This window comes from Myxine glutinosa, chromosome 11, assembly GCF_964187855.1.
Source record: "Myxine glutinosa chromosome 11, kmMyxGlut1.1, whole genome shotgun sequence".
In the NCBI taxonomy this organism is placed as follows: Eukaryota; Metazoa; Chordata; class Myxini; order Myxiniformes; family Myxinidae; genus Myxine; species Myxine glutinosa.
The window spans coordinates 37,736,190-37,759,166 of NC_136271.1; the positions used below are offsets into that span (position 1 = coordinate 37,736,190).

The 22,977-nt window shown below is 44.2% G+C and overlaps 1 protein-coding gene across 1 annotated transcript in view; it reads right to left on the minus strand.

The window, feature by feature from the left end:
* Positions 1-22,977, minus strand: part of COL22A1 (collagen type XXII alpha 1 chain) — a 283,216-nt gene that overhangs the window by 36,007 nt on the left and 224,232 nt on the right. The window contains exons 40-44 of the mRNA XM_068129833.2: positions 20,314-20,367; positions 20,121-20,174; positions 19,688-19,759; positions 17,276-17,311; positions 9,230-9,274 (exon numbers count right to left, since the gene is read on the minus strand). Of these exons, the coding sequence (XP_067985934.2) occupies positions 9,230-9,274; positions 17,276-17,311; positions 19,688-19,759; positions 20,121-20,174; positions 20,314-20,367 (261 nt within the window). The remainder of the gene's footprint in view (positions 1-9,229; positions 9,275-17,275; positions 17,312-19,687; positions 19,760-20,120; positions 20,175-20,313; positions 20,368-22,977) is intronic.

Here is a 22,977-nt window from a genome sequence, read left to right on the forward strand (position 1 = left end):
CGTGCAGGCGCGGTCATACCAAACCGCTCGGTGAACCAACATCCACCACCGCGTCTGTAACAATTGGTGTCGAGGAGTGGAATTCGGACCCGGGACTAAATTTATTAGGCCCAAATTTTGGAACACCAATTGTACCACTAGGGTAACAATTGGTGTTGGGGAGGTAGAATTCGACCCGGAGCGCGTTTCCCGCTCGAAATTATAAAGGCGAAATTTGAATTTGTTTTACGAAAATAAAAACCCGAATTTTGGAAGTCGCGCTATGGCGGATCAAGACAGCTGGGGTCCGGTAGGGGAGAGTGAGGCAGGGTCGGTCCAGGACCAAATTGAGGGACGCGAGGAGAGCGAAGCAGCGAGGGTAGCAGACGCACAAAATAGCGTCGTTGCGCCCGACGTTGCGGGGGCGCAAAATGGCGCCTCGCTGGTCACCGCGACCGTGGCAGCGCCCCTGGTGGATTCGAACCTTTTCCTCCTGCAAATGGGGGCCCTTATGGAGAGGCTAGAAGCAAAAATGGGGGTAATGGGAAACCAAATGGGGGTAATGGGGAACCGGATGGATGCTCAGGGTGAGCGATTGGAGGGCAAAATAGGGGTAATGGGAAACGAAATGGGGGTAATGAGGGACGAAGCGAGGGGTACCGGTGAGGGGTTAGACAACGGGATAAAAGAGGTGAAAAAGGGGTTAATGGGGGTAGAAAATAGAATGGCTGCCCAGGAGAATCAGATAGAGGGAGTGAAAAATGGGTTAGAGGGGTTAGAAAACAGGATGGAAGGCAAATTGAGGGACATGAGGGACCAAGCGGAAAGGGAAGTTAACCAAATGGGGCAGCAGATAGAGGGGGTCAGAATGGGGGTAGAAACCAAACTGGATGCTCATAGGGAGGAAATGGAGCAGATGAGGGTGGCATCTGGGCAGGAGATGCAAGTGATGGGAGAGGAGATCAGAAGAGGAGTGAGTGAGGAGGTCGGAGGAGTGCGTGAGGAGGTGAGGCACTGTAAGGAGCACATGGAGAAGGAGGTGAGAAAGGGGACTATAAAATTGCAAGGGGGCATAGAGGACCTGACGCAGGAGGTGGAGCAGCTGACGGTGGGACAGACGGAGTTAGTGGAGCAGGTTCAAAGGAACACTGCGGTATTAGGAGGTTTAAAAGCGACACAGAGAGAACTAAAAGATGACTTGGTAGCGACGAAGAGGGAATGTCAGATGGTACGTGAGGGACTGACAACGAGGTTGGACGAGGTGATAGAGGTAATGGAGACGAAGGACCGGCAGGTGAGGACGCACCTGGAAACGGTCAAGGTAGCCTTAGAGGACGAGCTTGAGGAGACGTACCGGGGAATAAAAGAGGTGAAGCAGAAACTAGAAGAAGTGGAAGAAGGGATGAGCGAAATTAAGAAGCGACGGAGAGGGGATAAGAAAGAGATAAAAGAGGAGATAAAAGAATTGGTCCAAAGTCTGTGTTTGGATCGTGATGATGTGCTCATTAACCGGATGAGGGATTCGCAGGTGATGGAGGAGAAGCGAAGAGGAAGAGGACCCGGTGTAAGTGGTGACCAATATGGTCGTGCGTATGATGCGCCAGGGGATTTAATGAGCTTGGGGGTCGAGATGGACCCGGGTGTTCGTGAGAGGCCGTTGGTGAAGTGTGCGACAGGTCTGGTGTGCGAAAAAGGAGGTGTGCGAGAAAGTCTGACTCTGGGGTGTGTGAGGAAAAAGTGCGTGCCAAGGAGTGAGGGTGCTGGCGAGAGTGAGTCGGTCGTAGCGCGTGTGCGAGGGAGCACATGGAAGTGCGGTGTGGTAAGTGTTACAGAGGGTGTAACGGGAGAGTGTGCGCGAGAAAGGTGTGTGACGGACAGGTGCATGGGGAAAGAGTGCGCTGTCGGGAGTAAGGGTGAGTGCGTTGTCACGAGTGGTGGTGAGAGTAGTGAGAGTGACAAGGAGCGTGAGTTGGTTGTGACAGGTGAGCGGGGATGCACACCTGGAATGGAAGGATGCACACCTGGAATGGTAGAGCGTGAGTGGGAATGCACGCTGGAATTGGTAGTGAGGCACGTGGTTGGGTGTGCGAATGAGAGCACACCTGTGATTGTCACAGAGGAGGTGACCGAGGAGGGGGCGCGAAGAGGTGTGTTGGTGAGGTGTGCTACCAACGAATGTGTGCCAAAGTGTTCGGTGGTCAGGTGTGTGACCAAGGCTGTGAGTGGAATGAGGGTACCTGGGTGTGTAAGGAAAGGTACGAGGAGCATGGGAACGGCTGGATGTGTGAGCAAGGAACGGGCTGCGGGGTGTAAGAATCCAGGTGAAGCATCGACGGTAACCAGGTTAGAGGTTAGGTCGACTTTTAGCCGAAGCGGGCCCTCGGTGCGTGCCGGGCCTCGCTTTGAACGGCCGCGTCCGTGCTCCACTAGGCGGAGCGGGCAGCTGGATAGGAAGGGTCGTCATGGCGACCACTTTTTGGTGAGACGTGCCGGCAGGTCGAGATCGGGCAATTGGATGGCTCCACGCCAAGGTGGTGCGTGGGATCTCGGCCCGGGTAAGCCCCCGTCCCTGCACCGAATGCGGGACGTGTCCAGCCACTGGCACCAAACAACCCGCATTCATGGCTTGGCTTTACGAAGCCGGGCTTTGGACGGGAATTGGCGCACCGAGAGGCAGTAGTGAGTAGACTGGGTGATGAGGTTCGTGTTTTGGCCCCGAAATTAGAGAAAAACAAAATTTGATGATTGGCAAAGGAGTGGCAGTAATGATTGGCAGATGATGGGCAGTGATTGGCAAATTTTTGATTTGTTGAAATTTGATGTGCAAAAATTGGTAGTGAGCGATGGGCCCGGTGGGTAAGGCTGGCATCCCTGCCGCCCTTCCCATGTGGGGCAAAGGAGCAATAGATTACAGGGTGTATGGCAGTGAAAACTAGCCCGGGTGGGTTAGGTTATATTGTTAGGGATCTAGAAGAGATTGACATTAGGTGACGTTAAGTTTAGTTAGTGACTGATACCTGTAGTGGGGACGCAGGTAGATTAGTGTGGATGATAATGACGAGGGAGCGCAATAGTTTAAAGGGACGACTGGGAAGCGCAAGTTTCAGAAGGGAGTAGTTAGCTGAGAGGATGCCGTGTGAGTGAGAATTGAACAGGTGTGATTGCACAGGTGTGCAACTGGACAGGTGTGATTGCACAGGTGTGCAACTGGACAGGTGACTGGAGCAGTGTGTGAGTAGTGAGTGTTGTGGATCAGCGCGAATGCGCTTGGGGAGAGAAGGGTGCAGGTGGCACCAAGTATGAGAGCACAGGTGTGCAAGTACAGGTATGTGGAATATATGGAGCAGAGAATGAGTGGTGTGGAGAGAGTTGGAGTAAGTGGTACGGAGTGGTGTGCATGGTGCGAAGGTGTGGATGGGGGAAGAGTGGACCCCTTTCACGAGTACCCGGGGCGGGTAGTGTAAGTGTTAGGTAGAGGGTATAGGTAAATTGTGGTTGGATATTGGCATTTGTGGTGCGGTTGCAGAATGGTATTGTGGATGGGTGCATTAGTGTCGTGGAAATGGCTGGGCGTGTAGCCTGTTAGTGTGTGTAGTTGGTTGGGCACTCCACCACTGTGAGGATGTCGGCCAGGTGAGGCCGCAGGTGGGCTCTGGGAGCCGGTAGTTGTGAGTGGGTGCCTGAGGATCCCGGGTGTGGATCGGGCAGCCCAGTGCCAGAGAGGGCACCGAGTGGGGAGAGCGCCAGAGGGCCGTCCCCAGGTAGTTAGGTTAGGGTAAGGAGCAGGTAAGCTCGGAGGCAACTGCAGTGGTGGGGGTGTGCAGGTGGGTAGACCCGCTGGGAGAGGTACACGTCGCGGCCCAGAAATTGTGCGAGGGCACCGGGAGATGAATCGGGGGAGTGAGACCCCAAATTGAAAAGCACCACAGTTTGGTCAATGGGAATTGGTTTTTAGAACCCATAGTGTAAGAGGGCCAATGGTTTGGCAGGAGAAAGACCCCGGGTAGTGTAAAGTTGTTAAAGTCATTTAGGAAATAGTTAGGATTGATGAACCTGTCGCACCATACGCAGCCACTTACCTGTGGTGATGATGATGACTCCACACCTGTGTTTTCTTTGTTTTGTGCAGGAAATGAGAATTGCTGTGTGGATTGATGAGACGCATCACGACGTGGATGAGACATTGGGGTGATTCCATCTCTCCCTCCCTAGGAGGGACTGATGATGAATTGGTGATAGCAAATTATGATGTTGAGTTGGAGATGGCAAATTTTGATGAGAGTTGAAAATGGCAAATTTGATTGGTTAGGAGGGAGAGAAGACGAATTTGGTTTATGGGAGGAACGGGGAAGACAGTAGGGATGTTTGTTGATTTGTAAAGTAGATGTTTATGGGTAGTGTTGTGTTTTGTGTACAGTAAGGGGTAAGGGAGGGGCCATGTAGGTTACCTGGTGGGGGGGAGCGTACGATAGGAACGTACCTGTCTCACCTGGTTCCCATGTGCCCCCAGTGTGCATCACCTTGTATTGCGTGCACTTTTGCGCCCTTACCACCTTACTCACTTGTCTTCTTCTTTTGTCTCCCACCTCCGAGGATCTGGCTTTGGGGCAGAGAGAGAGAGGAGAGAGAGGTGCTGGCTTCGCAGTTGTGGGCCTGCACTTTCGCTGCTTGCTGCTTGGATCGATACACCATATGGACCGCAATGTTTGTGGCCACCCACAATGGACCGCAGTTCTTTTGCGGCCAAGCACCACCCATGGATGGACCTATGGGTCAACGTGGCACCTATGCCATACAAGGTGAACCACTTATAGTTGGCCCCTGACGGCCACAATACAGAAATGGACGCGGTTGGCGCCTTTCTTTATTTTTTGAAAGAGGCAAGAACACCAAGTGCACCACACGAAGGCAAGACCAGCGGCAGAACATCGGCCGGCTGTGACACCACCGGTGATTCATAAACACTTTATTGGTGCACCGGATGGTGCTGACTGTGTGATGGGGTGGTGCTTTTGGTGCTTGGAAGGGGTGCTCTGCACATTATTAAAGGCCGTAGGCCACAGAGCACTCGTGGGTTGGTGTATCGATGCTGGCATGCGTGCTCTCTCTATGCATAACATCTGCATGTGTTCCTCCAGAAACAGGTCCTGGATCGTAGTGTAAATAGCAGCGTAGTCGTGTAAATAATGCTCCCTACCGGCTGTATGTTTAGTTTGCGAATTCTTTCCGGATTCGGTTATCCTGTGGGTGTGTTTCTGTGAGGAGAAGGGTGCAACGTCGCAGGGGGACATATTTACTCATTTGTGAATATCTGTAAAACTGTCGCACTCAGGGTAGAGTTAATAGTAGAGGGAACTACATCTGCATGCCACACTAAAGTAGGTAAAAATTTATCGGGTCGGGACGCCCCGAGGGTAGAGAAGGGTGCAATGTTGCGAATATGGCATTTGGCCTCCATATCCGCTTGTAAATATTCCCCTATTTCCCCAATACTCCCCAACTATCCCCAATCCCCCATTCCCTAGTCCCATTGCCTGTAAATAACACTCTGTAGAACCGACCTTCCCCTTTTTCCCCCATTAAATGTCGTGCCCAGGTCCACCGCATCTCACGTAGACAACTTTCGGACATCTTGCTAGTTATTCTTAGTCTATGTCAGTTAAGGACTCGTTTCCATTAATTCTGACTCTTCGTTGCACCAGAATGTGATTATATGGCACCAGTAGTGAGTTTAGGACCTTCCCATACCTCCTCCCATCTTCTTCCCCAAACAACAACAACAACAACAACAACTACAACTACAACAACTACAACAACGGCGCGGCGCGGGGGAGTGTGCGTCCTCACACCCGCTCGGTTAGCCGCCATTGACCATGCGCTCCGACGGGGTTACCACGAAGGGGCTCCCTGTCAGCGCGGAGCAGGTAACCCCCCCCGCACGCACCCAATGAGAAGCAACGGGCCGATTCCATCTGGGGCGGAGCTAACGAGCCGAGGGCATGTCACTCCCCGCCGGATATACGCAGCGACTAACCGGATGTGACGAGAGATGCGCCCCCAGCTTGAGAAGACAATCACCACATCCGAGCGCTGCGACCTCCCCGCATCTCTAGACCGGACCGGGTCGATCCTGCCCTGAGCCCAGGTGCACCTGGAGCCATCGATTCTGCCTTTCCTTGCCATCAATCCCCGTGTGAGTCAGTTTTGTCCTGTTTATCTGTCGTCTGTCAGGGAATAAGATAAGTGTGTCTAAGTGCCTGTCTTTCTATGCTGTCCCTCTCATTCCTGTAATCTAACCTTCCGCCCTAATATAACCTCCTCCGGAGGTCTTGAGAACTGAACCCTTGGTGTCGTGTCATTTTAGTCCCAGCCGTTGTGTCCTTTTCCTTCATTGATTCAGCGTAGCGCGACTCGGCAACGTTCGAGTATAATCGGGTAAACGTGCAGGCGCGGTCATACCAAACCGCTCGGTGAACCAACATCCACCACCGCGTCTGTAACAATATATATATATATATATATATATATATATATATATATATATATATATATATATATATATATATAATCGGGAGATTAAATCAGACGCGGACACAGCTTCAGAACGGTCGATCTTTAATTTTCGACAAGCTTTCGACCAACAAAAGTCTTCTTCTTAGTCTACAGAAACAACAGGCATGTATATCAGACAAGTATGTATAGTGACATGTGTGTAAGATGTGTGATATGTGTAGAAAATGCATACAAAAGGAAGAGCCACGCTGAAGCTCACTCACCATCCCCAAGTTCAACGGAAGTGAAGCGCAGCTTCCAGTTATCGTTCATGTTGCAGTTTCTGCACGTGCATATACAAATATAGAGATACATACATACATAAACACACAAGCATATATTCATATACCATTTATATTAATATAATATATTTATATATTAATTTATATATTTATATAAATGACATATAAAGGTAGGATGAAGGAATGAGTGAATGAATGAGTGAATGAATGAATGGATTACGGTTAATGATTTGATTGGGTTCATGTTGAAACATTCTTTAATAATCAAAATTTATGCCATGAGGGATTTTTGTCCGATGTTTGTGTCCAAAAGGACTCACGTTTCAGAATCGTGGAGTGTTATCGATTTGTGATTGATTCAATGGCAGAGATCTGAATGTCATTTATAGAGTGATCCGGTTGATTAAAGTGTATCGTGTAAGGTAGAGATTTGCCCTGACTGGTGTGGAAGTTATTGATTTCTGACCGGGTGTTATTAAATCGTGTGTAGAGTGTATTCTCAGTTTTTCCAACATATTGTTTTGTGCACTTTTGGCAAGTGATTAGGTATATGACCCATGGAGATTTGCAGTTCATGTAGGAGGTGATGGGGAATTTTTGTCCAGTGCTAGAACTACAGAATTTGTTTCCTTTTAGTAAATGCTTGTGAATAATACATTTGTTTGCTGTGCTTTTATAGAAGCCAGGGATCCTGGTTTCTTTGTTGTGGGGCTGTGGGTGCTTTGCTTTTACCAAAAGGTCCCTGAGTGTCCGACCACGTCGAAATGATGTTAGTGGAGGTTGAGGAAATGTGGTGCCGAGTGTTTCTGATTGATGGAGGAGAGGAAGGGCCTTATTCAGAATACTTGGCAATTGGGATGAGGTAGGAGAGCAGGTGGTTACCAGTGGGACACGGTTAGTTGCAGGTTTGGGTTTGTAAATCAGAAGGTTTGCTCTCGGTATGCGTTTTGCTCGGTTTGTTGCTTCTTTCACAGAGTGAGGGCCATAGTTTCTTGCAATTAAGTGTGTTTCTAATTGGCAGAGAGAAGTTTCTTCTGCCATTTTTGTTGAGCAAATGCGTCTTACTCTGAGTGCTTCACTGTATGGTATGCTTGCAATTGTATGTTTAGGATGAGATGAAAAAGGGAGCAGGTAAGAGTGAGTGTCTGTTGGTTTGGTGTATAGTGCTGTTTCGAGTCTGTTATTTTGAAGCGTGAGTGATGTCTAGAAAGTGAACTTCGGACTGTGAACTGTGAACACCCACAGCCCCACAACAAAGAAACTAGGATCCCCGGCTTCTATGAATGCAGAGCAAACAAATGTATTATTCACAAGCATTTACGAGAAGGAAACAAATTTTGTAGTTCTAGCACTGGACAAAAATTCCCCATCACCTCCTATATGAACTGTAAATCTACATGGGTCATATACCTAATCACTTGCCAAAAGTGCAACAAACAATATGTTGGAAAAACTGAGAATAAACTCTACACACGATTTAATAACACCTGGTCAGAAATCAATCACTTCCACACCAGTCAGGGCAAATCTCTACCTTACACGATACACTTTAATCAACCGGATCACTCTATAAATGACATTCAAATCTCTGCCATTGAATCAATTACAAATCGATCACACACCACGATTCTGAAACGTGAGTCCTTTTGGACACATAAACTTCGGACAAAAATCCCTCATGGCATAAATTTTGATGTTTAAAGAATGTTCCTACATCAACCCAATCAAATCATTAACCGTAACCCATTCATTCACTCATTCATTCATTCTACCTTTATATGTCATTTATATAAATATATAAATAAATATATAAATATATTATATGAATATGAATGGTATATGAATATATGCTTGTGTGTTTATGTATGTATGTATCTCTATATTTGTATATGCACGTGCACCAACTGTAACATGAACGATAACTGTAAGCTGCGCTTCACTTCCGCTGAACTTGGGGACGGTGAGTGAGCTTTAGCGTGGCTCTTCCTTTTGTATGCATTTTCTACACATATCACACATCTTACACACATGTCACAATACATACTTGTCTGATATACATGCCTGTTGTTTCTGTAGACTAAGAAGAAGACTTTTGTTGGTCGAAAACTTGTCGAAAATTAAAGATCGACCGTCCTGAAGCTGCGTCCGCGTCTGATTTAATCCCCGATTATTTATTTAATGCAAATGAGACGCCTGCTCATACTGTGGAGTTTCTACTATTTGTCACAGTTATATATATATATATATATATATATATATATATATATATATATATATATATATATATATATATATATATATATATTACCTGGGGTAACTTATGAAAGTTTGCTTATAATTGGTGGAGAAAGGCCAATAACAAAAAATAATTTCTGGGCTCCTAACCAGTAATTCCAGAACTTTATGGGTTAAAAACAACACCAACATGGTTCAAGATTTGTAGAATGTAAACATACCTGTTCACCTTTTTTACCATGTTCTCCAGATTCCCCAGGTGAGCCCTGTAATGAAGAAAATAAGAGACAACGAAAACAATCCTCATAAGTAAGTACTGCTCCCATTTTATTGTTTAAGTGAGATTTGACAATCATAAAAATAAATGATTTCCTGCCAAGGTTAACCAGATTATGGGGTGATAACAACTATATGCATTTATGTATCTATGTTTGTATGTATATTGTTACGTTTGTGGGGGTAGATGGAGGAACCCCACAGTACAGATAGTATAGCATAGGGATAGCATGGACCGTGGACGCATAGGAGACATCTCAATGTATTTAATTAAGTAGGGAAACTGGAGCTTATGATTGTTTATGTATCTTCGCATGAGGGGTGAAGCTGTGCCAACTAGGTAGGGATTAAGGTTAGTTTTCCCCAGTATGTGGTTCCATTTGTCACTCTTACGTTTTACATTTACAAGGCCGGCCATGTATTTGTGACTGGGTGGAGATGTCTCAAAGTAGGAAATTAATTTACCTCAACATTTATTTCGTCATTGCTTTATTTTCATTTTTTACATTAAAATCATTATTGTGGAATTTTATTTGCTGTGTTTGCATGTTTTGTGGGTTCCGGATTAAACCCGTGTGCTTCTGTTCAGGTAAGTGCTTTGCATCCTTCTCTCCACCTGGTGTTGGAGCCTGGTGTTGGCTTAGCGGTTCGGGTGCCGGCTTGGGATCCTAGGATCCTGGGTTTGAATCCCAGTCGATCGCTGAATTAACGCCAGGGGGGTTGACTCAGCCTGTCATCCTTCCGAGGTCGGCAAATTGAGTAACAGCTTGCTGGGATGAATGATCACGGTGTGTACCCCGATTTAGAATAGGTACACCGTATCCCTGCGCATCGCAAGAGGCGACTAAGGGTTGGCGTCAGGAAGGGCATCCGGCCATAAAAACATTGCCTCAACCAGGGAACCATGATTGTCATGGGGCCCGCAAGGCTAACCCACGCTCTAGCGGGGAAAATGGCCTTAAAACGATTATTCATTCATTATATTCTCCACACGCAACAAAACAACCGCCAATTTTAGCTACTCGCCTCGGAATTAAGGACCCTTTCGGCTATTCGTCTGAGGCTGGTGTTCATCAGCTACAGACATGACAATATGTATATGTATGTCTGCTCTACACCCATTGATTGAATAGCTGGCCTGACACCACCCACAATTGTAACCTAAAAAAAAAAATCATTTGTCTGCCATTTTCGTGCTGTGGTAAGCCTGCTAAGACATCTTTGGAAGTGTCATAATCACAATCGCCATGCCTTCCCTATAAGTTTTCTGTTAAGTGTAAAACAACTCAAGCAACTGAAGGATCATCAAATATCAAAACATTGGAGCCAATAGGCACGCCATGGGCCTTGTGAAGGGGACTGTATATATAGGCCTCATGCTTCAGGCCTATGGTGTCAGCCAATTGCCCAAGGCAATTGAAATTATCCGAGCTATATAATGACAATGTATTATACATGTATATGCACATTAGCAGTAGGTTTGTTTTTGCTTCACGTACAGTCACGTGAAAAAGTAAGTACACCCCATGTAAAGTTTTGACTTTTTCAACATATTTCAACATACAGCTATTTGATCTTCATTTCAACAATATTGATAGATAAAGGTGATATAATATAACAAATATCATGAAACATTTACATTTTGTAGTCCATTGTATAATTTAAATAAACATAAATGCAAATTTTGCATGTGTAAAAAGTAAGTACACCCCTACATTTATCGCTACTTCAAATACCTAAAATTAGAATCAGGTGCACCCGCTCAGGTGCAAATGATTAGAACATTGTTGGAGAGGATCCTCGAGGAACTTGTCTTATTTAAACCTCAGACATTTAGTTTGGTTTGCTCTTAGTAGTTGAAGTGTGCGGGGTCACCATGCCTAGATCAAAAGAGCTCTCTGAGGCCTTCAGAAAGAAGGTATAGATGCCGACGAGTCTGGGAAGGGATTTAGAAAGATCTCCAAACAATTTGAAATCAATCATTCGACTGTCCGGAAGATCATCTACGAGTTAGTCAGGTTCACTATGTTTTTTCGTTCAAAATTTTGGTAGATTAGCAAAACTATACATTTTTGGAATATTCAGAACATGAGGAATCCAAAAATTAATGTTTACATTTGCGTGGACACCTTTGCGAAAATGACACTCAGGACAGTGATGAAGATCTGTAAAAGCATATTCCTGAACGGTATAGACATAGATCCTGTGTATAGGACTTATAGTTCAATCTGATACTACCTATAACTTCCTATAACAACCTATAACTTCAAAGGACTTGCAATATCATGTATTATGTAACACAGTTATATCACAAATATAAAGACAATGGTTTTCAATTACCTTTGTTTGTTGCTTTTCTATAATCCTGAGCACTATTTTGAGGCCTTTATTGGATTCCTTGACCCAGAAAACATAGGATTAGCATATTTAATTAAGTCTCTAGGTTGACTAGAAGCCGAGATCGCGCAAAATATGTATTTTATGGCGGCCATTTTCAAAATCCAAAATGGCGGCCATGCAGGTGTCTGTGCAAATGCCATCATTGATTTTCAGATTCTCTGTGCTCTGAAGATTCCAAAAATGTACAGGTTTGCTAATCCCAAAATTTTGAAAGAAATTATATTTGTTAACATAGTGAACCTGACTATCTTCATCACTGTCCTGAGTGTCATTTTCGCAAAGGTGTCTACGCAAATGTAAACATTAATTTTTGGAATCCTCATGCTCTGAATATTCCAAAAATGTATAGTTTTGCTAATCTACCAAAATTTTGAACGAAATTATATTTGTTAACATAGTGAACCTGACTAAGTGGAGAAGATTCCAAACAACTGCCAACTTGTTCAGGCCAGGCCTCCCCAGCAAGTTCAGCCCGAGAGCAGACCGCAGGATGCTGAAAGAAGTCTCGAAGAACCCCAAAATCTCATCACGTGACCTACAGGTAGCTCTTGCCAGTGTTGATGTCAAAGTGCACGAGTCTACCATTAGAAAGAGGCTGCACAAATTTGATCTACATGGGAGGTGTGCCAGGAGGAAACCTTTGCTGTCCAGAAAGAACATCAGGGCAAGACTAAAGTTTGTCAATGAACACCAAGGCAAAGACCAGCACTTCTGGAACAATGTGCTCTGGACAGATGAGTCAAAGGTAGAGCTATTTGGCCACAGTACCAGAAGACATGTTTGGCAAAAACCAAAGACAGCATTTGACCACAAGAACCTGATACCAACTGTAAAGCATGGTGGTGGAAATATTATGGTTTGGGGCAGCTTTGCTGCATCAGGGCCTGGGCAGCTCACCATCATAGAATCCACTATGAATTCTTCATTGTACCAGAGGGTGCTTGAGGATAATGTGAGGCCATCTGTCAGAGAGTTAAAGCTCAACCGAAGGTGGACCTTGCAACATGACAATGACCCTAAACATACCAGTAAATCCACCAAGGAATGGCTGAAAAGAAAGAAATGGAGGGTTCTGGAATGGCCAAGTCAAAGCCCGGATCTAAATCGCATCGAGATGTTGTGGGGGGATTTGAAACGAGCTGCGCATGCAAGAAACCCCTCAAACCTCGCACAGCTGAAAGAATTCTGCATGTAGGAGTGGGCAAAAATTTCTCCCAGTCGATGTCAGAGACTGGTAGACGGTTATAAGAAACACCTACTTGAGGTTGTTTCTGCCAAAGGGGGCAATACCACCTATTAGAGCCAAGGGTGTACTTACTTTTTCCACATGCGAAATTTGCATTTATTTTTATTTAAATTACTAGGGCATGCCCGTACTATATCTATATCTAAAATTATATCCCCCCCCTCTATTTACATGAAATGGTTTGGTTCATGAAATGTTTTGGTTCATTCGCAACGTCAAAGCGAACGGCGAACGCTTTACATGAAATGGTTTGGTCCATGAAATGTGTTGGTCCATTCGCAACGCCAAAGCGAACGGCGAACGGCTTGCGAGTACAGTGACAATCCCCCCCCCCCCCCCTCTATTTAGATGAAATGGTTTTTATTAGTTTTAAAACATAGTTTAACGCCAACATAGCGGCAACATAGTTTGCAAACGTGAAATAAATGAATACGCTCTCAAATGTGCCATCCGAGGCAGAGTGTGTCCGCCACGTTCGGCACACGCGATAGCTCGCTGCTCTCTGATTGGTTGAATCGTTTTTTGGACATAGCTCGGTAAGTAATTGTCCGATTAATATGAAACCTTGAAAAGGCACATCCTCGGGTCCCCAGCAATATACCTGGCAAGTTTAAAGTATATCGGACCCGTGGTTGTCGAGAAACAGCGGTCACAGACAAACGTACAAACAAACAAACACACAGAGATTACTGGAATTATAGATAGATACAATGGACTACAAAATGTAAATGTTTCATGATATTTGTTATATTATATCACCTTTATCTATCAATATTGTTGAAATGATGATCAAATAGCTGTATGTTGAAATATGTTGAAAAAGTCAAAACTTTACATGGGGTGTACTTACTTTTTCACGTGACTGTACGTAACCCGAGCTATTTTTATTTTTGGGAGCGATCGAGTCATGGTCTGGTGCCTATATACCGCCCAAATAAAGGGATGTGTAAGAAGCATGTATTGCACACTTGGAACAAGTTCTCACATAGGGCGGGTACTTTGCTGTGATAATGATAATTATAATAATCCATAATGATAGTGATAATGAAAATAATTATGGTATTGACACATAATGATAATGATAATAACTGTCTCTCTGTCTGTCTGTGTCATAACGTTTTTACCATTTGAGCTTTTGTCATCAAATTTTCAACAAACCCTTATTATGATAACTAGCAACAGTACCTGCCCTGCGGGCGGGGCTTCAATTGGGGAGCCCAAATGAAAAGGTAAAATATCAGAAATTGAAGGCTTTTTTTAATTTTAAATGATTCATATAAACATCCGTTGAATCATATCACATGCAAATCATCAAAATCTAAACAGTACATGGCTCCCATTTTGAAAAAAGATTGAATTCTGCAAAACGGAAAGGGCGCCTCACGTCTTTCTCAGTCGCACGTTTATGTGTGAAGAGTGCGCACCGAATCTGTAACACGGAAGCGGCCGCTACATCTGTTTCTCAGTCGCTTTGCACACACTGCCATGTTACTTCGGAGCCGCACGTTTGTATAGGAAGAGACCGTCAGGAGTCGATCTACTCTCTCCTGGTACGTATAATATGCAGTATTTGTAGAATTTCAACAAAAGCCACATCACTGTTCATATCGGTAAATATTATTCCATCGTGTTTAGAAAAACTGGAAAATTGGAAAACTTGGAAAAACAATATAGCCTATTTTACTCCCAGGGGTCCCAGGAATACCCACCCAAAATATCGTTGCGATCGGTTGAGTAAGATAAGATTTTTTTTTTTTTACCTTCGAACGGACGGATGGACATTTGGTGAATTATAGTAAGATACAGATTTAAAAAAAAATAATTGAGTCATAATTTCAAAGGGCAAAGTCATAGTAGCCTTTCTTATGCCGGCTGCTGCTGCGTCGTGCCAGATGGGCAGTTTTTTTGAAATCACTTCCATGTTTCTTCCTTTATTTACTGTGAGCAGGGCAGGCACACTCGTGCATCCTCGGGTGAAACATCAGTCCTTGGGACGAGTTACCGAAATGTGGTTGCTTGGTGAAAAGTGCTAAAATATCGAGACACCGATCTGGGCTTTATGGCAGAGTGGCCAGACGGAAGCCTCTCCTCAGTGAAAGACACATGAAAGCCCACTTGGAGTTTGCAAAAAAGCACCTAAAGTACTCTAAGACTGTGAGAAACAAGATTCTGTGGGCTTTCATGTGTCTTTCACTGAGGAGAGCCTTCCGTCTGGCCACTCTGCCATAAAGCCCAGATCGGTGGAGTGTTGCAGTGGTGGTTGTCCTTCTGGAAGTTTCTCCCATTTCCACACAGGATCTCTGGAGCTCAGCCAGAGAGACCATCGGATTCTCGGTCACCTCTCTTACCAAGGCCCTTTTCCCCCGATTGCTCAGTTTGGCCGGGCGGCCAGCTCTAGGAAGAGTCCTGGTTGTTCCAAACTTCTTCCATTTAAGAATTATGGAGGCCACTGTGCTCTTGGGAACCTTCAATGCAGGAGAATTTTTTTGTAGGCTTCCCCAGATCTGTGCCTCAACACAATCCTGTCTCTGATCTCTGCAGGCAGTTCCTTCGACCTCATGGCTTGGTTTTTGCTCTGATATGCATTGTCAGCTGTGAGACCTTATATAGACAGGTGTGTGCCTTTCAAATCATGTCCAATCAATTGAATTTACCACAGGTGGACTCCAATCAAGGTGTAGAAACATCTCAAAGATGATCAAGAGAAATGGGAGGCACCTGAGCTAAATTTCAAGTGTCATTGCAAAGGGTATGAATACTTATGTCAATGTGATATTTCAGTTTTTCTTTTCAATACATTTGCAAAAGTTTCTAAAATCCTGTTTTCTCTTTGTCATTATGGGGTATTGAGTGTAGATTGATGAGGGAAAAAATGAATTTAAACGATTTCAGCATAAGGCTGCAACATAACAAAATGTGAAAAAAGTGAAGGGGTCTGAATACTTTCTGAATGCACTGTATATATACGAATCATAGAAAAACGAGCATTCATAGAACACCTTACCCTGTGCAGTCTTGAGAAAAATGACGGAAGGGTCTTAAACTCTTGCTTTGCATTTCGGAGCACAATCTATATTTCCTATGAGCGCCATTTTGTCTGAATCTCGACATTTCCAAACGCTGAGAGTGCGAACCTCACATTTGATTGGTCAAGATGGCATAACATTGCGTAATATTTTGTCCCAGTACTGCTAAAGCGGAAGTTTTTAGAAGTGACAAGAAGGGCATTTGTGTCCCACAGTGTTCAAGTGTATAATTCAATTGAAATAAATTAAGGGTTTTAAAGGCTGTGGAAAAAACAGGTTTATCGCAAGTTTATCGCTGTTGATGCACCGTCTTTTGCACCGCTTTATTTGATACATTTAATTAGTTCTTCATGCCTGTTGTTTGTGTCTTTCATGACGTCCCTAAAAAAAGTAAGTTTCCTGTTTGGAATGATTTTCAATTTTGTTTGACTGCAAGACAAGCAGACAGATGAAAAAGATTCCCTTACTCCTCACAGTCCTCCAGCAAATGCACATCTTTTGCTATGCAATCCTTTTAGTGGCCATGAGGACGTTTCAATGGTTTCAACAGCTGATACTATATCATTACATAAAATGATTCAACTAATGATGCAAGCAAAGATTCGTATCGGGGTGTAGTTTGTGCCAATATGTTTACTCGTAATTATTAATTGATTACCACAACCCAAGCCTTGCTCATGTAAATAACATAATGATATTTACTTTGGGCCTTCTGCTATGCTAGTGTGAACACTGAGATTAAGTGAAGTCTTACTCTGCATGGAGAAGCCACTGGGAGTATAATACGGATGTGTTAGAGAACTGTTGCATGACCTTTTGTTCATGAAATCATGTTATTGTAACACACAAGATTTGTTTAGGTTAACATCCATCCGAGGGATGGCACACACATTGATGAATCACTCTACCTGTGAAACACCAGGATGAGAGTTTATAGCTGGGCTGACGAAATTCAGACCCAGGCTAGACAGCTCAGAGGTAAGTGTACACACCTCTAGGGTAGCTATCCTTCCTCATTATATTGAGAATCTCAATTTGATAGAATGGGATTGCGCATCAAAAGTGCTGCTCGTTATAATGGGGGGTTTAATGAGTGCTCCCAATAACAAGACTCCATAAGGTGTACAAGGTTACCATGGAATGTGCAGATGTAATTGAAGGGGCACTAAGTTATTTGGAATAACTAAGCTTGTATGTTGGGTTTAAATGCTTGCCATTGGCAATTTTGAATTCGTGCGAGAGTGATTTCCTCCGATGTGATCACAAAAGTAAATAAAAAACAGTGAAACAAAAACAAAAACAGAATTCCTGTAACTCACATCCTTTCCTTTACCTCCAGTTGCTCCTGGACTTCCCTAAAAAGCAAAGAATAAGGAAGAAATATTAATATTTTGTCAGATGGAATAAAAATCCATGCGTTTTAATTTTTCAGAATTATAACTACGAAAAACACCCAGTCGCTACGGGAGGGTAACACGTCTTCCCTGCCTCTGGGAGAGGTCATGAAAGCACTTGTACGATGCCACGTGTACCATGCAAAATTACAAGTCATCTCCACAGTTGAATTGTAGTAACCTCCCCCACCACCACAAGGTGGCACTATACAGCACACCTTTACATAGAGAATTTGCATCATTGTTTCCTCCCACCCCTTCCTGAATGCCCAAAACCTTCCTGGGTACCCCGCAAAATACAACCAACAAATTTCAATTAACTCAGTCCAGCGGTTTAGTAGAGCCTGCAACACACACTCACAAACACACACCTTGAACATTGAAGCTGAATTATTTATATATATATATATATATATATATATATATATATATATATATAACTAAATAAAATTTTAGAAACAGGAATCAAATTCCTGCGAGGGGCTAAGTGTGAAAAAATTCTGACTCAATGCGGGGCTCGAACCACGGACCTCCGTTGATAACACGTCAACAGCCCACTGCGCAATTGAGCCAGCCACAATCTCCTCAGAACTTTTCCACACTTAACACTGCGAGCTTTATCATGGCCGATGTCTTACATGCCTGCTAAGCAGACCCCGAATGTTAGCGTAAGTATATGCATGCGTATGTATGTGTGAATAAGTAGAAATGCATCGAAGATTAATTCAAATACAATTTTAGAAACAGGAATCAAATTCCTGCGAGGGGCTAAGTGTGAAAAAATTCTGACTCAATGCGGGGCTCGAACCACGGACCTCCGTTGATAACGCGTCAACAGCCCACTGCGCTATTGAGCCAGCCACAATCTCCTCAGAACTTTTCCACACTTAACACTGCGAGCTTTATCATGGCCGATGTCTTACATGCCTGCTAAGCAGACCCCGAATGTTAGCGCAAGTATATACTGTATATATATATATATATATATATATATATATATATATAAATAAAACACAGTTTGTGTGTGTGTGTGTGTGTGTATGTTACCGATAGACTCCTAAACGGAGAGGCTCACGTGCTTGCTATTTGGCATAGACATGGCCATTGAGCCTAGGAAGGACATGGCCTACCTAAAAATATTTGACGAGATCCATATTTTTTATTCATATTTACCTCAGCGCATTTCAGCGAGGAACATTATGCACAGAATCTCAGCCGGTGCCAGAGCAGCTCGCTGATTTGCTCAGAGCGATCACGTGATGTTCCATCCTCGACGCCAGACCATTGAACTGAAAATATATAGACTGACCATTGTCATTCACACCACATAGGTGGAGATGCAGCTACCGGGCGCCATCTTGGTTGGCACCCGATGCTGGGCGATGGTGATTTCCGTCACGTGTTTGCACGTAATTCAGAGCGAAAAGCGATTGCGTTTTTTCACCTTTTGTGCGATCGTGTTTTGTGTCGATTTTTGTCGATTTTGTGCGATATGAATTAAACGTCTTTGCAACAGCTGTGAAACGTCTTTCCACAACCCTTCCTTAACCGATTGGAGCAGTTTATTGCTGCACAAAATGGCATTTTAACAGTTGTCTCTCTTTAAAAATCTGGGACACATTCTAAACAAACGAGATCTGCGAAGCGAGTTGGTCGAGTCGTGCGAGTCGTGCTAACCAAGATGGCGACACGGCGGCTACACTTTTCATGGAGTATGAGCGTTCTATATATTTTCAATTCAGTGCGCCAGACTCGCTCACGTACTTGATTTGTGGCATAGACATGGCCATTGGGCCTTCACGGTGTAATTTGTGCGAGGCTTTTGTCCGAGTGAGCTTGAGTCGAGAGGGCGAATGTACGGGTTGGGAATGTACGGGTCTCCCTTCCCCATCCCGGCAACGCCGGTACTGGAGGGTGTCACAGGATCGGTGAGTCTCCAAAATCCACTTCGTGCTGTTGTTGCGAAGATGCAGGACGATGTCGCGATTGTTGTGCTGCTCTCCTCCCATGAGAACTGCAACGTCATTGTTGACTGGCCTTCCCCTTCCTCCCCTCCCCTTCCCCCTCCCCCCTCTCCCTCCCCTTCCCTCCCCCCTCCTTCCTCCCCTTCCCCCACCTCCCCCCTCCCCTTCCCCACCTCCCCCCTCCCCTTCCCCCCATCTCCCCCCTCCCCCCTCCCCCACCCCCCTCTCCTCCCCTCTCCCATTCCCCCTCCCCTCCCCCGCCCAGCAATGCCGGGTACTTCTGCTAGTATATATATAAATATATATATGAATATAGAATGATTGAAGAGTAATTTCAGGGAAGATCTTTAATAGGATACTTTATCACACAAACCTCTGGTCCTGAAGGTCCAGGCAGTCCTGGAAACCCTGCATCTCCTGTCATTCCTTTATCACCTTTCATTCCCTGTGAGATGCATCACATAGAGTACAACCAAGTATGCATCACAAAAAATGTTTTCCATGATCAATGGTCAGCCATTTTAGATGAAAATGTAAAAAGTTTTTCAACGAAATGTGTACATTCATAATCATTTACGAAGGCAAACTATTTGCCAAACATCAAATACAATGTTGAGAATTTCCAAGGCGAATAATCCTTCAACTACTGGGGGATTCCAACATACTTTCAAATCACTCATTTTGCCTTTTCAAGGAGTATGTAACCACACCAACTTACCAATAATAGTTATTGCAAATATGGTACAATCAGTTTGCAGAACCTGCTACACACATTTACAGACATTATTTTGTATTTTTTAACTTACTGGAATTCCTGGATCACCTTGTGGTCCCAATAATCCTGGAGATCCAATCTTGCCCTGCCATAACAACAACAAAAAAAGCATTTCCCATCGATATACAACTAATAATTGACAGCAAAAGTATGCATATGGTCAGGAATGATCACGATAGGCAAATATTGGAATTCTAGCATTTCAAGAAGTAGTCTGCTCTTACCTGCTCTCCTCTGACACCAGGACGACCAGGTGGCCCCATGGGCCCCGCATCTCCCTAAAACAAAAAGCCTTCTATTCATACAATTACATGATAAACTAGAAGAGCACTCGGTAGAGCATGTACCTTCACCAGGCTGAACTGTTTTTACGTTCCGTATCCCACTGATAGACCGGATCGACATCCGGATCTGAACCAAAATCTAATTGGCTTGTTCTTTTGACCTACCCAACTCATCCACCAAATTTTGTCATAATCCATCTGCAACTTTTTGAAATATCATGATATATATATATTGTTGCGGAAATGAGGATTGTATTTTTTTGATTGTGTTGTATTGTATAGTAAATGGTTGTGAATTATTGGTTTAGTCTGAGCCCTCCTTGCTCCAGTGTGTATAAAGGTCAAAGGGCGTTCCGGTAGTTAATTCCATAAAGCATACATTGAAGGACACTATAATATCCCTGTTCAGTAGTTTATTTCCTTATTCTGTGTATTAGGTTAAGGCGTTGTCTTCCATTAAAATGACACTCCATTGCACCAAGTGAAATAAGATAGATTCCCTTCATTCTTCATTCCCATTCCCAAAACCTCCATTTCCCCTTTCGTCATGGCCAAGCCTCGATTGCCAATATTACATCCCCTCCAAAACCACCATTGAACATGTGCTCGGGTCGGGGAAGAAAGGCGTGCCCGCCCGTCGTCATCAAGGGCGGAGCAAGAGGGTCGCGCGACCAACCAGGGCCGAGGTGAGCACACCAATGGGCGTGTCCTGAAGGCCGGCGGCTTGATCGCCGGAGGCGTGATAAAAGCGCGCGCGCAAGGTACTGCGTAAGAAGATCCAGATGAGCTTTGACGAGAGAGAAGGTTCAAGGTCAATTACAAGCAGTTGCGCCAGAGACGGCAGACGCGTCCTGAGGTGAGACAGAGAAGCAGCTTTGGCTCCACAAGCAGCGTTGACTCCACCAGGCAGCTTCAACCCGTACCCCGTGGGAACCAGATAGCGGTGGCATCGGTGGCCGTCGAGGTCCAGCCGACGTCCCGTGCGGGATCAAGCCCGAACCATCTGCCCCAGCTGAACCTTCCCAATCCTCCTTCCAGCATTCATTCCTGCCATTCCATCCTTGTGTACGTGAGTTTGTTCTGTTTGTTCTGTCCTGGGTATTTAATTAAGTTTGTATAAGCTAGTATTTTCACTGTCACCTGCTTTTTCCATGTTCCCTGTATATAACTTTGACTGCTCCTTTTGCTTGTGTGTGTAAATAATAAATCCCGTTACTCTTCTGTACGTCTTCTTCTTCCTCTTTACATTCGGTCGCTTTAGAGGTTTCCAAATTGAATATCTGTGGCGCGATCCGGCCAACGTTCGGGAATCGGGTTTAGTCGGCGAAAACTGTTCGGCCGCGGTGCCTCCGCTCGGCAAACAACATCCTTATCCGCGGACCGTAACAATATATATATATATATATATATATATATATATATATATATGCAGTGTTCTGTGTTGTCTTGTCACTGAACTACTCCCTCAAACTTTGGTGAAATCGTACCAAACTTCTGGTATGCACCTATCTCTCCCGTCGGTATGTCCTAAGGGTATTTTTTTGAAAATGTTTCCAATTTTATTTTTTGGGGGGAATTTTTTGGGGAATTTTTTTTTTCCAACTTAAGTTTTCAACTTCAATTGTTTATCAAATGTAATATCACGTATATTACAAATACATTTGTGCATTATGATTGTTTGAATTATGATTGGTGCAAACCATGACAAAACTGCAACTCAGGTACAGTCATTAATCTATATATCTACACATCTGGGCAGTGTCTGTTGTCACTGAACTACTCCCTGAAACTTTTGTTTCCGTGGTTGTGAAGTGTTTTTAATAACGTGGTGGTGGTTTTGAATCACGTAGTGGTGAAGTATTTTGAATTATGTGGTGGTGAGGTGCTTTTAAATCACGTGGTGGTGAGGTGTTTTGAATTACGTGATGGTGAGGTGTTTTGGATTACATGGTGGTGAGGTGTTTTAAATTTGGTGGAGGTGAGGTGTTTTCAATTACGTGGGGGTGAGGTGTATTAAATTACTTGGTGGTGAGGTGTTTTAAATTAGGTGGGGTGAGGTGTTTTAAATTACGTGGTGGTGAGATGTATTTAAATCACGTGGTGGTGAGGTGTTTTGAATTACATGGTGGTGAGGTGTTTTTAATTATGTGGTGGTGAGGTGTTTTTGAATTATGCGGTGGTGAGGTGTTTTAAATTACTTGGTGATGAGATGTTTTAAATTAGGTGGCGTGAGGTGTTTTTAATTACGTGGTGGTGAGGTGTTTTGAATTAAGTAGTGGTGAGGAGTTTTGAATTACGTGGTGGTGAGGTGTTTTGAATTACGTGGTGGTGAGATGTTTTGAATTACGTGGTGGTGAGGTGTTTTGAATTACGTGGTGGTGAGGTGTTTTGAATTACTTGGTGGTGAGGTGTTTTGAATTATGTGGTGGTGATGTGTTTTGGATTACGTGGTGGTGAGGTGTTTTAAATTTGGTGGGGGTGAGGTGTTTTAAATTAAGTGGGGGTGAGGTGTATTAAATTACTTGGTGGTGAGGTGTTTTAAATTACGTGGTGGTGAGATGTTTTTAAATCACGTGGTGGTGAGGTGTTTTGAATTACATGGTG